This window comes from Schistocerca serialis, chromosome 11 (assembly GCF_023864345.2).
Source record: "Schistocerca serialis cubense isolate TAMUIC-IGC-003099 chromosome 11, iqSchSeri2.2, whole genome shotgun sequence".
Taxonomy (NCBI): Eukaryota; Metazoa; Arthropoda; class Insecta; order Orthoptera; family Acrididae; genus Schistocerca; species Schistocerca serialis.
The window spans coordinates 112,265,417-112,281,472 of NC_064648.1; the positions used below are offsets into that span (position 1 = coordinate 112,265,417).

Sequence of the window (16,056 nt, forward strand, 5' to 3'; positions counted from 1 at the left end):
ACACACACACACACACACACCTGGGACCAACAGCAGTGAGACTCTTCGACATGCCTTTTGAAATTAACCAGAGCAGAATGCAATAAGTTATTGTATAATACAGAAATTTCTCCCCTCTACAAAGGGAAATGTGGGAGCCAAACAAGTAATTTAATGTGGATAATGTGGCAGTAGTCTTTTGAATGGACTTGACTTATTTCCTTTTAATAGTTTCCACAATGAAACATTGTCTCAAAATGTGGTAGAAAGCCCAAGGACATTCTGGTCGTATGTAAAGTACACCAGTGGCAAAAAGTCAACACCGTCAGTGTGTGATAGCAATGGAAATGTTCCCGATGGTGGTGCCACTGCAGCTGAGTTACTAAATACAGTTTTCCTTAATTCCTTCACGAAAAAAGACAAAGTAACTATTCAAGAATTCGAAACCAGAACAGCTGTTAGCATGAGTAACATAAAAGTATATATTTTAGGTGTTGTGAAACAACTCAAATCACTTAAGAAAGGCAAGTCTTCTGGTCCAGATGTAATACGAATCAGGTTCCTTTCAGAGTATGCAGACACAATAGTGCCTTTCTTAGCAATCATATACAACCGTTCACTTGGCGAAAGGTCTGTTCCTAAAGACCGGAAAGTAGCACAGGTCACACCAATACTCAAGAAAGGAAATAGGAGTAACCTGTTGAATTACAGACGCATATTACTGACCTCAATTTGCAGTAGGATTTTGGAGAATATACTGTACTCGAACATTGACTCACCTCGAAGAAAATGACTTATCGATACATAACCAACACGGATTCAGAAAATATCGTTCTTCTGCAACACAGCTAGCTGTTTATGCCCATGAAGTAACAAGTGCTGTCGACAAGGGATCTAAGATCGATTCCATATTCCTAGATTTCCAGAAGGGTTTGATACCACTTCTAACAAGAGACTATTACATGGTGTATACGACCCGGAAGATCCGGGAAAGACATAGGAATTTTTTCATGCGCAGGAAAACCGGGAAAAACGGGAATTTTCTAGAATCCCAGGAGTTTTTCATTGATTTAGTTTTCAGTTAATTTTTTGTCATTTTGACTGGTAAGAACCAATACTCTAACAAAGGACATTACTGTATCCCGCTACTGCAGAATAATACTGCAGCAACAAAATATGAACGAGGGAATGAAATTTAAATTGCAAAGGAAATGCTTCATATGTAAACAAAAAACACACAGTGCTCATACAAGCGTCTGCCAACAGCAAAATGTGTGAAAGGCTGTAGGAAGACAATGCAGTGCTTCGTTACAACAAATTACCACCGATGAGCGTGATGTCACAACTGTTTACATTAGATTCATTTAAGCAGTTACATCTACATTTATACTCCGCAAGCCACCCAATGGTGTGTGGCGGAGGGCACTTTATGTGCCACTGTCATTACCTTACTTTTCTGTATACTACAGCATGATCCGCGAAAAGCCGCATGGGACTTCTGACACTATCTACTAGGTCATTTATATATATTGTGAAAAGCAATGGTCCCATAACACTCTCCTGTGGCACGCCAGAGGTTACTTTAACGCCTGTAGACGTCTCTCCATTCATAACAACATGCTGTGTTCTGTTTGCTAAAAACTCTTCAATCCAGCCACACAGCTGGTCTGATATTCCGTAGGCTCTTACTTTGTTTATCAGGCGACAGTGCGGAACTGTATCGAATGCCTTCCGGAAGTCAAGAAAAATGGCATCTACCTGGGAGCCTGTATCTAATATTTTCTGGGTCTCATGAACAAATAAAGCAAGTTGGGTCTCACACGATCGCTGTTTCCGGAATCCATGTTGATTCCTACGGAGTAGATTCTGGGTTTCTAAAACGACATGATACTCGAGCAAAAAACATGTTCTAATATTCTACAACAGATCGACGTCAGAGATGTAGGTCTATGTTTTGCGCATCTGCTCGACGACCTTTCTTGAAGACTGGGACTACCTGTGCTCTTTTCTAATCAGTTGAAACCTTCCGTTCCTCTAGAGACTTGCGGTACACAGCTGTTAGAAGGGGGGCAAGTTCTTTCGCGTACTCGTGAGTGGAATCGAATTGGTATTCCGTCAGGTCCAGTGGACTTTCCTCTTTTGAGTGATTCCAGTTGCTTTTCTATTCCTTGGACACTTATTTCGATGTCAGCCATTTTTTCGTTTGTGCGAGGATTTAGAGAAGGACCTGCAGTGCGGTCTTCCTCTGTGAAACAGCTTTGGAAAAAGGTGTTTAGTATTTCAGCTATACGCGTGTCATCCTCTGTTTCAATGCCATCATCATCCCGGAGTGTCTGGATATGCTGTTTCGAGCCACTTACTGATTTAACGTAAGACCAGAACTTCCTAGGGTTTTCTGTCAAGTCGGTACATAGAATTTTACTTTCGAATTCACTGAACGCTTCACGCATAGCCCTCCTTACGCTAACTTTGACATCGTTTAGCTTCTGTTTGTCTGAGACGTTTTGGCTGCGTTTAAACTTGGAGTGAAGCTCTCTTTGCTTTCGCAGTAGTTTCCTAACTTTGTTGTTGTACCACGGTGGGTTTTTCCCGTCCCTCACAGTTTTACTCGGCACGTACCTGTCTGAAACGCATTTTACGATTGATTGCCTTGAACTTTTTCCATAAACACTCAACATTGTCAGTTCTGTACGCAGCAAACCGGAGTATCTGAACCAGGCGGCAATTTCGGTGGCGAGGGGGCAAATTCGTATTGTTGAGGAAAAATAAACTTGTTTCACAAAGCACCTAGCATCTAGAGCACATTGGTCTATCGATTATTCAAATGAGTTTTTAAGCTCATCCCTGTTGCTTTTTGAACATTTTTGATCACATTCTAAGTTGATTTCTGAATGAATCATACGTTGATTTTTGAATGCGTGAATAGTGTACGTGATGTACCTGCCAGGGGAATCCTCATCACATCTGGAAATAAACTTTCCTGCAGACAAAAGGGGACGGGGCTACACGAGCTGAGCGGAATAAAGCCGCACGGGTGAATGTAGTGTGTGTGACTGACTGGTATGCAGATGATGAGCGAATAGCTACGTCCATAGATTCAGACTACCAGAATACAAATGAATGACCAACAGGAATAACAGATACGAAATATTAACCGTATTATCTTGTCGCTGTATCAAAGAAAATGAAAGTTTGACAAAGTTTTTGACCAGGTCGCTACACTAGAGAGGACAAGTTGTACATTTCCTGGTTAGCAGCCGCTTAAGTTCCATTCTGGGAGTAGTGCGGAAAACGCGTTGTACGAACACGTAATAACGCCTAACCGGAGAATAATCGCTGGATAATTACTAAACCAGTGATTCTGGCAGAGTTAGTAGAGTTAACTGGAGAATGAGCTTTGACAATGATAGGAATAGTTATAGAATTAGGGATGAGAAGATTTTGTTAGAACGAGGAAGGAGAAGAAACAGGGTGGTTCCAAATTTATACAAAAATTTCGTACTAACACTTTTCTACTTTTCGAGCTCATGCTTAAGAAACTGGAGCTTATGAATGAAGCATGAAATTATTTCCTGACATAAGGCCTTTTGCTTGTGGTAGGCGAAACAGGCATTTCATATTGGTACTTGGCGAGTTATATTCTGCCATATTATAAAAACGACCATTATTACCAAAACAATCTCGCTTCTTTGGTATGTGTGACAGTTGCTGCAATATTAGAAAGACCTATTTTCTTTCGTCCTGCAAACAGTGACAATAGACGTAATGAGATCGAGAAACCACACCAGTCTTTGGTACATTTTCACGTAGCAAAACATTTGACGAATTTTGATGAGGTAACAGATTCTTCCGCAGAAAGGAAAGCGCGGCATGTAATGCTAGAGCAATATTAGTGAGAAAAGAACGCAAGGATTGAAGAAATATGTACTGTCTTGCTTGTCTCTTGTCTTATCTGGTTTTGTGTATCCTATATTTCATTTTATATCACACAGAACAAAGTTATTAGCTATTAGGCAATAAAGAATCCAAATTTTCTGAAGAGTTCTTCTTCTTCCGGTTACAAATGATTCCATCCAGTATTAATTGCGAGGTTATTTTGTTTAAAATCAAAGGACATTTTAATTTCCGCTGTCCTGAATGTAGTTCGATGGCATCCGTTACAAAATACACATTTGAGTCCCACAGTGCGAAGTGCAGTGATGTGCAGTGCAGTAAGAGAACGCTTTGTGAAGAGGCGTGGCACTGCACTTCGGCACACTTAAGGCCAAATAACATGTCTTATATTTTCTTCAACACGTATGTTTTTGTTTCAAATTTTTCAGAATGATGTGTTTTACAAGATGCACATAGGGTACTTTTCAAAATTCGATTTTTTTTTTAGTATTGACCCGGTTTGTAAATATCGTAGATCCGAGGCTGATGCGCAGAGAAGTCTGAATTATAGTGGGCAGTCTCCACGTGGCCCGTGTTAACGTTTAGTGGTTTTGCTGTTTCTCCTTCGTTTACTCTCGCGTCAAATGAAAGCAAAACGGATATCTTTGGCCGGGAGATATCAAGTGAATTAAAATACATTCACATAATTACCTAAGGCTGATATACGTTATTAGTTTCAGACTTTATTTTATTTCCACCTTCCTGACAGTCAAGCACTAATCGCCTTGCAGAACAATGAAGTTATTTTTGTCTGTTTGCTAAAGAAATTTGGCTTTTATTAACCTTTTCCGCAGAGGCATCCAATGTATTTGAAACGAAATTTTTAATTCCACAGTACTGGCTAGTTTCAACTGTTCGCTGTATTTCAAGTGCAAGTTTTCATCTTCTAGCACGTACGGCATTATGCCATAATAAAGAACCAAACATTAGATAATGCAGTACTGGTACTCCAAGAAAATTTACATCTGAATCTGGACATACGAATGTGCGCTTTAAGTAGCAGTTTAAATGTGCACATTTTAGTATGGTTCACGAAGTTCTGAACTCTTGGAGTACCCTGTGACGTCTTACTGCTTTTACAACGTGTTGTAAGATCTTTTAATGTTTTACACGTACGTACATACGGGCTTCCTACGTCATGTTAACTGCGCAAGCTCGGGGCGCCTCTTACCTGGCGCTCTCCGGCAGCTGCTGGAACGAACCTGTTTCCAGCAGGTTGTGGAAAAATATTGCGAATGCTGGTTTGAAAAGCGTTACTTTCAAAGTAAATATCGTTTAACGTAAGTTGGACTACGCGCGAGGATGTACCATGGAATTCTTAAATCGTGGAGTGTTTGACTCCATTTAAAAATCAACTCTTTGAGGATGGCCATTTAGAAGAATTTCGAACCCTGAAGATCAGACATTTATGTCATTAGTAAAAATTTTACTGCCACATTTTTGTGATATATCTTAAAGTGTAACACGCGCAAAAAATCAACATTTTATCGAAAGATTAGCTTCTCTTGCAGCTTATTAACCTTTGTGACCAATATTATATGTGGAAGCTTTGCTTTTCTTGTAGCAACACTATGTATATTAATGTAAGCCATTAACTCGTGTGTTACCGCTGCTTAGCAGGGATGTTGCTATTGGCTGACTACATCACGCGCCCTATGCTCTGAATACTCGCTGTCATGACCTGGCGAGATCACGTGACATGAGCTGTGACTGGCTTACAAAAGCACATCGCAATCTCGATTTCAGTGATTCGGAAAGTAACATGCGGTGTTTGGTGGAATTCCAATGTGTGCTGCCGTAATAGCAAAATACGCAACGTACATGTTGCTGACATCAAAGATATTTCCAAAACGTGTATTTTTCCCTGAGTTTCGTTTTCTAAAGTGCCAGGAAATTCTTCGCCCATGTCCAAAACCATAACCATTCAAAGGAGGGAAAATATACTGTCAGTTAAGACGGAAAAAGTGTTTTCACACGGGAGAAAGTGTATTTTTAAGCGGGAAATCCAGGAATTTTTTTGTTGTCCACGTATACATCCAGTATTAATCAAATTTGATACGTATGAAGTATCGTCTCTATTGTGTGACTGGGTTCTTGATTTCCTCGCAGAGATGTCAACAAAGAAGTCATATACGGCGTTCCGCAAGGTAGTGTCATACGCCCTCTGCTGTTCCTGATTTACATAAATGATCTAGGTCATAATCTGAGCTGCCCCCTTAGATTGTTTGCAGATGACGCTGAAATTTAACGTCTATAAAAATCATCAGACGATCAATTCCAATTACAAAATTTTCTAGAGAGAATTTCTTTATGATGCGAGAAGTGGCAATTGGCACCAAACAAAGAAAAGTGCGAGGTCATCGACATGGGTACTAGGAGAAATCCGCTAAATTTTGGGTATACGATAAATCGCACAAATTTAAGGGCTGTCAATTCGACTAAACACCTAGGAATTACAATTACGAGCAACTTAAATTCTTATTCACTAGTTCAGTGGGTGCATGAACGCAATCTGTACATGTGCTTCGGTCGACTTTCTTTTTTTTTCGGTGACACAGTTTCTAAAGCCGTCAAAGCTCGCTTTTGCAAACTTCTTGCTCCACAGCGTTGTGCACGACTTCCGGATCCCTAAGGAATGAATTTAATTTTAATTTTATTAATCCTAAAATTATTTACTGAGTAGGCCTACTATTCCTAAAATTTTTGACCAAGTACTATGCAATTGCATTAATTTTTCGCTAAAAATCTGATGAATTGATAAAAGCGATTAAATATCACCGGCATAAGCGGCTACAATAGCCTAGTTTGATAAAATGTAAAAATACAATGTAAGAGGAAATACGGGTATACGAACCCATAACCTCCAACATGGGAGTCAGAAACCACACCACTACGCTGGGAAGTCAACTGGTCAGCATCAGCTATTGTTACACAAGTAAACGTAAACAAATTACGCGAAATATGCTGATTTTGTCATTTGAACTATATACTAGCTTTAAAATAGTCAACATATCGAGAATACTTAAAGAAACAGCTATTTCTAAGACAAATGTAGCTATTATATCCAGGAGGAAAAGCAAATACACTTGAGCAACATTATTTATTGCCTGTACAATATAGCGAGTCATTCACTCTCGTAAAGCAATATACTAATCCGTCAAAAAGCATTGCATTTATGTGAATTCGTTTGTATTATGGTAATTTTTCAGTTTCAATTATTGAAAGTGTTATGTATGTGCAGACGTCTTACCCTTTCGTTTGCATCACCGCTTTCCACAATTTCTTGTCCACGCCAGTTCGGAATATTCATGCAGGGGATTGCTGCTGGTGATAACTTCTTTCTTGAAGGTAACCCTAGAAGCTCATTTCTCAAATCCCGTTCACAATCTTCTGGCCGATAAGGAGCTGACCACACACGTGCAGGTTTCACATTCACTTTGTCCTTGCGTTTGCACCGAACCATCCATTCACGTCGCAAGTGCTCATCCTTGGGAAACACGTGATACGTAACGTCCGTCGTCGTCCGAGCACTGTTAAAGCAATGTGCCACGGCACACTTACAGCGAGTCTTGCTCGTGGCTGTCTCAAAACTGAATGCATGGCGCTGCAGCCTCCTCTCCTCTCCGTGACGTCAAGGCACGCGAGGGCGTCTGCGAGTTTTTTACTCGCTTGGGGCCGGAATGGCCTGCCTGCTTTTCCTATATGCCTCGGTTCCGAAATGCCGTGCCGGCGATTCCGCGGCGCGCGCCTTAAATCGATGGCGACGCACTGTGCAGACCCATCCGGGCTGCGTTCATTTTTAGGTAAATGAGTTGGCACCACTGCGAGACAACAGTCGATAGACCTCACCCGAAACAGAACATTGTGGAGTGAATTACATCAACACAGGAACAGAAATCAAAAGCCAGGCTTGCTACATCTATTACAAATATACGTCAGAACAGAATGCCTGTTCTCCTGTATGCATTCTCATCTACAATTCCCTCCTAAATGTATGGATATATTCCGAAGCGATTATAAACGAAATGCGGTGTAATTATACCGGAGAACTGAAGACTTGCTCTTCCATTGTGTTTCCTCTAAGAGGTAAAAGTTCCCCTTGATTGGGTGGATTGAAACGCAACCATTCTTGTGATATGAGTAGTGCTCAGAAGTAACGGGAAACTCGCCATTTCACGCGTTTTATTACTCAGATTCATACTTCCTTTTTGTCATTGTGTGTACAACGTTATGCGTATCGGTTATTTAGTGTTGTGAGATGTCAGAAAGGTTACTGCTATTTTATGAGTATTACTGTAAAAACGGATTACCGCATTTGTACTAAAATTTGCTATGAGAACGGATTAAAATGCATCGTGGTTTTAGACATATTATATACTGCTTTTGGTGAGTATACTACGAGTGAAATAGGTGTTTACGACCGGTATAAACCTTTAGAAGAAGATGAAGATGAGAATGACGAGAAGGTCATAATAGAAGACGAACTGAGAGTTAAACCAAACGATGCATAAACCAACACTCGATCGACTCGGTGACAGATGGCCAAGACCACTGAAATGTGAATGTTACGTGTCTGACAGTAATCTTCGGTTTTAACAGTACAGTGCACCACGACTCCTTGTTCCAAGATGAAACGGCCAGTAGGCAGAACTTCTCACCAGCTCAACCCCGATGGCTTGAAGCAACGCGGAAAGAAGTCCGGCTTTGTGGCGGAACAGTTCACCGTTTCTGCACTGCGATAACGCACCTGCTCACAGTTCGTTGCGTGCTTGTGCATGTTTGGCTAGAAACAATACTGTAGTGATGTCCCCGGCCCCACGTTCGCTCCAAGTGTGACATTTTTTTCCCAAAAATAAAGACAAACCTTAAAGAGCTGTCTTTTACATAAAAGATGACATTCAAACTGCACCTCTGAGAGAACTAAACGCTACCGTAAGGATTGTTCCAGAACAGTTTTAAGCATTGCAAGAACCACTGGAATAAATGTATAATATGTAATAGGAAATATTTTGGTGAAGATGACATTGATGTAGACCAATAAATAAACCCAGTGTTGGATACAACATTCACCGTTGTTGCTTCCACTATCATATTGTTCATTTTGGTGCCAATGTCACGACCCTGTCACCGTCTTCTAAGAGGAATGTCGTTGGTTCACCACCCAAGTTTCGTCGATAGAAAAGAGTTCTGTTAATTTCCTGACTTGTATCAAGTATTTGCATCGCCAGTCAGTCATCACTTCTCTCTAGAGGGATGTTTCCTTTACTTAGAGGTCTGTTGCAAGTAAATCGCATTTCATGCAGTGTCTTACTCTAAACAGCTTTCTTCCAAGGAAAATAACTTTTTTGTTTTTACGGCAACAACCAATTTGTGTAATGTCAGCACTAGTTTTTAGCCATACAAAAGTCCCTATGGTTGATCAAATTACCTATTTTGAGAAGCTGCTTGCAATGATGGATTTATACTCCAAATTTCGTAGTGCACTTTCTTGGCGGTTCTGGCAAACTGCGTGGTTTATTTTCGGTCGCCTTTCTGATGCGTCCAATAGCGGCAAGGCTGACTTGTGTGTAAACTACAATCCTTTCTTTTTGAGATGGGCAACATTAGCCCCCAGTTCTTTCTGTGCTGACTCTTTAATACAATCCGTGATTGCAACAGAGGTGACTGAGCCATTTTTACCCCAAAGATCGCAATTCTTTGCATTGTGCAGATTTTCCTGTGATGTGGTGCGCTTGTCGATCATCTCTGAATAACATATTCGTACATGTCCACAGAGTATTTCACACGGTGGATTACTGTCGACTGTTGAAGAAGATAGAAACGTGTGGAATAGGTTCCCATGTATGTGAGTGGACCTGAGCTAGAACCCAGTATGTTGTCCTCAGTGGCGAGTGTTCGCCAGAGGCAGGAGTGCTCCAGAAAAGGGTGGTGGGACCGCTGTTACTGTCCGTATACATAAATGGTCTGGTGGACAGGTATCTGCAGCTGTTTGCTGATGGTCCCCGAGTGTATAGTAAGATGTCGTCGTTGAGTGAGTGTAGGAGGACACAAGGCTAGTTGGACAAAATTTCTAGTTGGTGTGACGAATGGCAGCCAGCTGTAAATGTAGAGAAACGTAAGCTGATGCAGGTGAGTAGGAAAAACAAAACAACAGTAGAGGTGTTCCGCTAGACACAGAAGCATCGCTTAAATGTCTGAGCGAGAGTTCGCAAAGTGATACGAAATGGGACGAGCGTGAGAGGACTGTGGTAGGGAAGGCGGGAGGTAGACTTTAGTTTGTTGGGAGAATTTTAGGAAAGAGTGGTTGGCCTGTAGATGAGGCTGCATGTAGGCCGCTGGTGCGACCTATTCACGAGTACTGCTAGAGTGTTTGGTATTGGCAACAGGTAGAATTAAAGGAAGACAGCTAAAGGATTGACAGCTGAGCTGCTAGATTTGCTACTGGTAGTTTAGAGTGAGGCAGAGGTATTGCGCAGAAGCTTCAGGAACTCGAATCGGAATCACTGGAGGGGAGCCGACGTTCTTTTCGAGGAACTCTGTTGAGAAAATTTAGAGAACCGTCTTTCGAGGCTGACTGCAGAACAATTCTAGTTGTGGCAATGTACACTTGAGACAAGGCGTGTGAATATAGGGTGAGAGGCATTGTCGCTTGTACAGAGGCATACAGGCAGTCGTTTCTCCCTCGCTCTACTTGGGAGCGGAACGGAAAAAGCAGATGACTGCAGTCAGTTGAGAACTTTTTATATGTACCAGTTACTACTATTGTTTCATATGGTTGCTGCTCCACCTACATTGATTATTTTGTACTAAATGCAGCAGTTTTATTACGTCTGTAGTTTCTAGGTAGTATTTCACTTGTCTTTGGAGCTTCTTACTGGCTCTCTCGCTTGGGATTAGCCTTTAACTTGCATCAGCTGTGAAGAGAGGTTCCCGCGACATTGGTTAAAGTTCAGCAATGCCAGATCTATACAAGTATTTTGATATTTGTAAGTGAACATGCGATAATGAATCAACACTCTGTTTGTATTTGTTACAGGCACCTGATTTCTTTCTGGCGTGATCTAATTTATGCATAGCATTAGATACAGCAAATAGAGTACTTTTTTGAGACTGGTCTAAAGTTACGGCTTAAGTGTTCGTACTACTACTGAAACAGAAATTTTACTCGGAAGCAGCGTAGCTGGTGTACACTTTAAGTTTACTTAGACCTTTTTAAGTATAAATGTAAAGTTTTACGCCTTCTGTAGTGGTGTGTAATTTATTTTGTGTCCAGAATTTTCAGAAAATGCAAAAAGTTGCACAAAGTTAACATGACTGAGTATAGTAGTTGTGCAGGATACCCTCTGCCACAGACCATATGGTGGGTTGCAAAGTTTGTAAGCAGATGGAAATGAATGTTCCAGTGGATGTATCTCTTGTTGCATGCATGATTATATGAGCACATGTGACGATTATTATGCAGCGGGTAGTGTGTGTGTGTGTGTGTGTGTGTGTGTGTGTGTGTGTGTGTGTGTGTGTGTGTGTGTGGGAGAGTCCACCTGGTCTCCTTGTTGTATTTCAAATATGTCGACCGACTTATTGTGTACGAAGCAGTGAGTTTTATATTTTCTGTCGGTATGTCAGGGAATTTCCATGTTACTGGTCTGAATCACTTAGCTGTCTGGTGAGGAAGTAGTATTTCAGTGCTTACAGATGCGTTTAGTTTCTATTGTTTTCTTCCTAAGTGACTGAAGGAATTGGTACCCAGAGAAGGTAGTTTTGGGGTGTGTTTGAATGTAGATGAAGGATTGGGTAGCAACTGCATGCCGAGGTGAAAGGTGGCGGATATGTGGAGTGAAATACGAGGAAATGTGCCAAATGAATTTGTTAAGAGATGGAGTGCACCTATTTTCAATGGGAGATGGCTGAAGTTTTTGATTATGGGCTAGTGCTGTGGATCTGTCTGTAATACGCTGGTTAACCCGTATCGCAAAGCGAGATTTCTAGATTTGTGACTTGTTGCTCGGAAGAAGTGTATTCAGAATTGTTGGCAGTTTTGCGGCTGTGACAGTTTCTTTCATTTGGTGTGTGTCTCGATATTAGAGACTAAGTGTGTCGATGTTTTGTGCAGGAGCCTTTCTGATGCAGAGCGAGGCAGGAGGCTGATAGAGGCGGTTGAGGAGGGGGCGGTGGAGGATGTGCGGGCGTTGCTCGCGGCTGGGGCGGACGTGGGGGTGAGGGGAGGGGTCGGGGAGACCACCCTGCACTGGGCTGCATGGAAAGGCGACGCGGCTGTGGTGCGGCTGCTGCTCTCTGCGGCGTCCGACCCCAACGTCAGGGATCAGTGCGGGCAGACGCCGCTGCACTGGGCGGCATTCTTTGGCCACGCAGAAGCGGCGGCTGCGTTGCTGCAGGCCGGAGCCGACAGGGGGGTGAGGACTGATAATGGGAACACCGCCCTGGACCTCGCCAGGCTGTGCAACCGGCCGCAGCTCGTCGAGATGCTAACACAGCATTAATACGTGCCAGTAGTACTTCATTGTACAGGGTATTAAAATAAAAAATTGAAAAATAAAGATCGCTTTCTCTATTCATTTCTACCTTTTGCAGTCCACACAATTACTCCAGTACCACCACAACTACTGCAACAACAGGAGACATCTGTAAACCAACGTGACAAACCTTCCTTTTCAGAATTCACTCTGTAAAACATTTCACAAGCAATTTCTGCAAAAGCTCGGCAACAATTGCAAAATACTCAATCATTCATAAACTCAACTTCTCTCTCCCTCTCTTGTGTTTCTCGTCCCACATACAGTATTCAAACAGCTTACAAGAATACAGCCGACGTCTTTCACAACCGCCTGTATTTCGAAACGTAAACACCCAATCTCTTCCAAGACACAAATGTGAGAATACCGGTTGTTGTGCGTTAATGTTAATTCTTTGCACCAGTCTCCTACATTACCTAATTACTGCAAGCTATTTGCTAGCAGTGTCTATGTTGCTACATTACATCACTGCAAACTGCACCATACTCACATTACTGCCATATAAGCTGTTCACTTAGAATGTATCTTCAGATTTCACACTGAATTCACTTCTGTGCGTGTACCACACAAGTACTTTTCATGTTTAATTGTAATGTCACATTGGTAGCAGTGCTCACACAACATCATGGTCACACCATCTGCAGCCTTCTTGCCAGCTCACCTTCAAATAAAGAGAATTGAAGAACCACCTAAAATCATTAGACTCCTAAACACCTCCCTTGCTGCTCTTACAGAACAAACTGCCATCTCTCAGGGAATTATACTCAATCACGTGAGACATGCAGCCATCACTGGAATTATACGGCAGTTTCCCAAAGTACACTTTTGCGTCTCTGTACACGCTTTGGAAGCAGACCACACTTGGAACATTCATTCCCCTGTCTGCTGTGATACAATTAGACTTGGCATCCCCGTGCGTGCATGTGTGACCAAAGCGGCAGACTGCATTCTGAACAAGAGCTTCTGTGGCCCTCATGTGGCGGCGTTACACACGGAAGCTCCTCAACATTCTCTGTGAGGAAGCAGCGATGCCAGGAGACAGTATTGACTTGGTGAGTGACCTCCACGGCATTGATGAATACTTCAGGCTCTGACGGTTGATCCTCAACATAAATAAATGTAATACACTCTGCATACACAGGAACAGAAATCCACTACTGATCACAAAATGCTCAAAACAGTAAGTTGACTAGCAGTAACTATCCAGAGCCACCCTACGTGGAATGACACCACTTACTAAGAAACTGCGATAGATCTTTTCTCAGCGATTCCATAATCATATGTTTTGGGCTCCTAAACCCAAATTTCGTGCTTCCTGCCTTATATGTCGGCTTTACAACAAAAGCCTCAAAATTTTCCGACTTTTCACACATTTTCCTTTCTTTGACAAAGACTACGTGTTTGTGAAAGATGAAAGCTCTACACAAAATTAAATTGGACAAACTCTTCCACAAAATGCAGCAATCAGCAGTGATCTTCTGACGACGAGCGGCGACGGCACTACATCCTGCTGAAAAACGGCGAGTTCCCAAAATTCGGAATGCGCCTAACGCCATTCATCTGTTGCACTCTATTACTACACTTCGGAATGGTATGGCAGTCTTCAGCAAAGGGAAAACAGCCCAGAACTCCAACTGCGTTCTTCGCATCATCAAACACAGCGGCATATGTTTGAAACGTGTTCGTATTTGTTTGAAACATGTTCGTATTTATTTAAACTCGTTGGTTTAAGTGTGTGGTTGGTATCTGAGAAACTGCTAAAATTTATTTCTGTATCGAAGTACGTAAGTCTCAGTCCAGTGCGACAGAACTGTGCAAAAATTAAATTTTGAACGGAAGTATGCGAAGTACACGCTACACGATGCGAAATCCAGGCTAGCCAGTACATCAAACAATTCGCCTGCGAAAGAGCAGGCCGTTTTCAATGTAATTTATACATAACATTTGTCTGCAAAACAAACTCAATTTAAAATGTTGGTCCTGAATACTGTAAATCCTTATCTTCAAACTTGTAAACAATAACTGCACCAGATCTGCTATCGTATTTATAGTGCAAATGAAGATAAAATGTAACGCATCCCGCTTTGTGTCAAAACTGCTCCAAAATTCACAAGATAACGCCTTTCTGAAATAATTTAGGGATTCGGAAAGTCTGAAATGATAATTTCACAGATACATTGTGGTGTGTGGCGGAGGACAGTTTGAGTACCACAGCTGTGCCGGCCTTTTCCTGTTGCAGTCGCGATGCTAGAAATATCTTTGAACTACTCGTCTATTAAGAGCTCTGAATGGAAAGTAAGAAACCCGGAGAACATCTGGCGTGCATTTCCTCGCCATGTTACAGTTCTAGGTGGAACCTTTAACCTGCCACCTCTGCAGTGGGCGACATAGGTGGCTGAGACTGAAGGCAGGGCCAGGGAATCGTGAGAAACTGATCCAAGTGCTTTACTCAAAAACTACCTCGGGCCATTAATCTGAGAAACGAGTCGTGAAGACAGCATCTTAGACTTGCAAGTGACAAATAGACCCGAACTTTTCGAATCTGTTAGGGTAGAACGGGGAATCAGCTATGCCAAGACCGTTACAGTGTTACCGAATACGACCGTAACCATAAATAGAAAATAAGTAGGGAATATTATTGTGCTTAGCAAGAGCGACGAGAAACAGGCCTCAGCTTTCCTTTCCTCTGCAGCACCAACAGCGCGGGTATCAGTGGAAGGAGTGGAAGAGCATTGTGAATTACGCTTCAGGCAGGTGTGTACCGACCAAATGCGTTTCAAGCCCGGTTTCACATCGACGATTTCATGGCACTTGCTTTCATTTGAGTGCGCGTCTTGAACGCCAGATCACGAGATAACAAAGGAATTTCCGAGATCCGAATTTCATCGACAAAAATGACGCCAAAGAAACAGTTGTTTCTGGAAACAGCAACATAACTGTAACATGTTGCATTACTCTCTACAACGTAACGAAAGCCTGTGTAAACATTCGGTCTTGTCTGTAAGGCAGAAACGCTTACAACACTGTTATTCACGTGCAAACAGCAACAGGTGGCGTCAGACTGCCCGCTAGAGGTGGCAAAAAATAACGTAACTGATAGAAATAACCTGTTACTGAAAAGTAACGGTTACTGCGATAACCGTTCCTCTGATACAGGCACTTATTTCAATAACTGTCTAATGTCAACAGTGCCTCGCGCCATCTGTTGACTGAAGATCGTACTACGCTTTCCCGTCAACTCATCGGAGATCTGGCTAGGAACTAAGGAGAGGGTAGACCATTTGGAAGGCGTTCTATAGGCCATGGGAATAACTGTGACACTGCGCGCCATCTGTTGATAAGAACTGTGTACTATATCGTGCGCCTTCGTTACTTTTAGCACGAACAATTAAATAAGGTTAATGTCCGAGCGGTGGCTGATAGGAGATGCAGTACAGGCATTGACAAGTACGGTCGTTCCCTTAAGCCATCGCCTCATATGTCAATTTAGCTTGGACAGGTTGTATAAAGAGAGGTACCATAAGGAATTCGAGCGACTATGGATATACCTGTCAGAGATTGGTATTTTCCTCTGGCAGTTATCGTTATTGGCTTACAGTTCTCGCTCTCTGGC

The 16,056-nt window shown here is 42.2% G+C and overlaps 1 protein-coding gene across 1 annotated transcript in view; it reads left to right on the forward strand.

Moving 5' to 3' along the window:
* Positions 1–12,433, forward strand: part of LOC126427116 (ankyrin-3-like) — a 58,230-nt gene extending 45,797 nt beyond the window's left edge. Inside the window, exon 4 of the mRNA XM_050089340.1 lies at positions 12,023–12,433. Within this exon, the coding sequence (XP_049945297.1) occupies positions 12,023–12,410 (388 nt within the window). The 3' untranslated portion in view covers positions 12,411–12,433. The remainder of the gene's footprint in view (positions 1–12,022) is intronic.
* Positions 12,434–16,056: the final 3,623 nt, after the last annotated feature.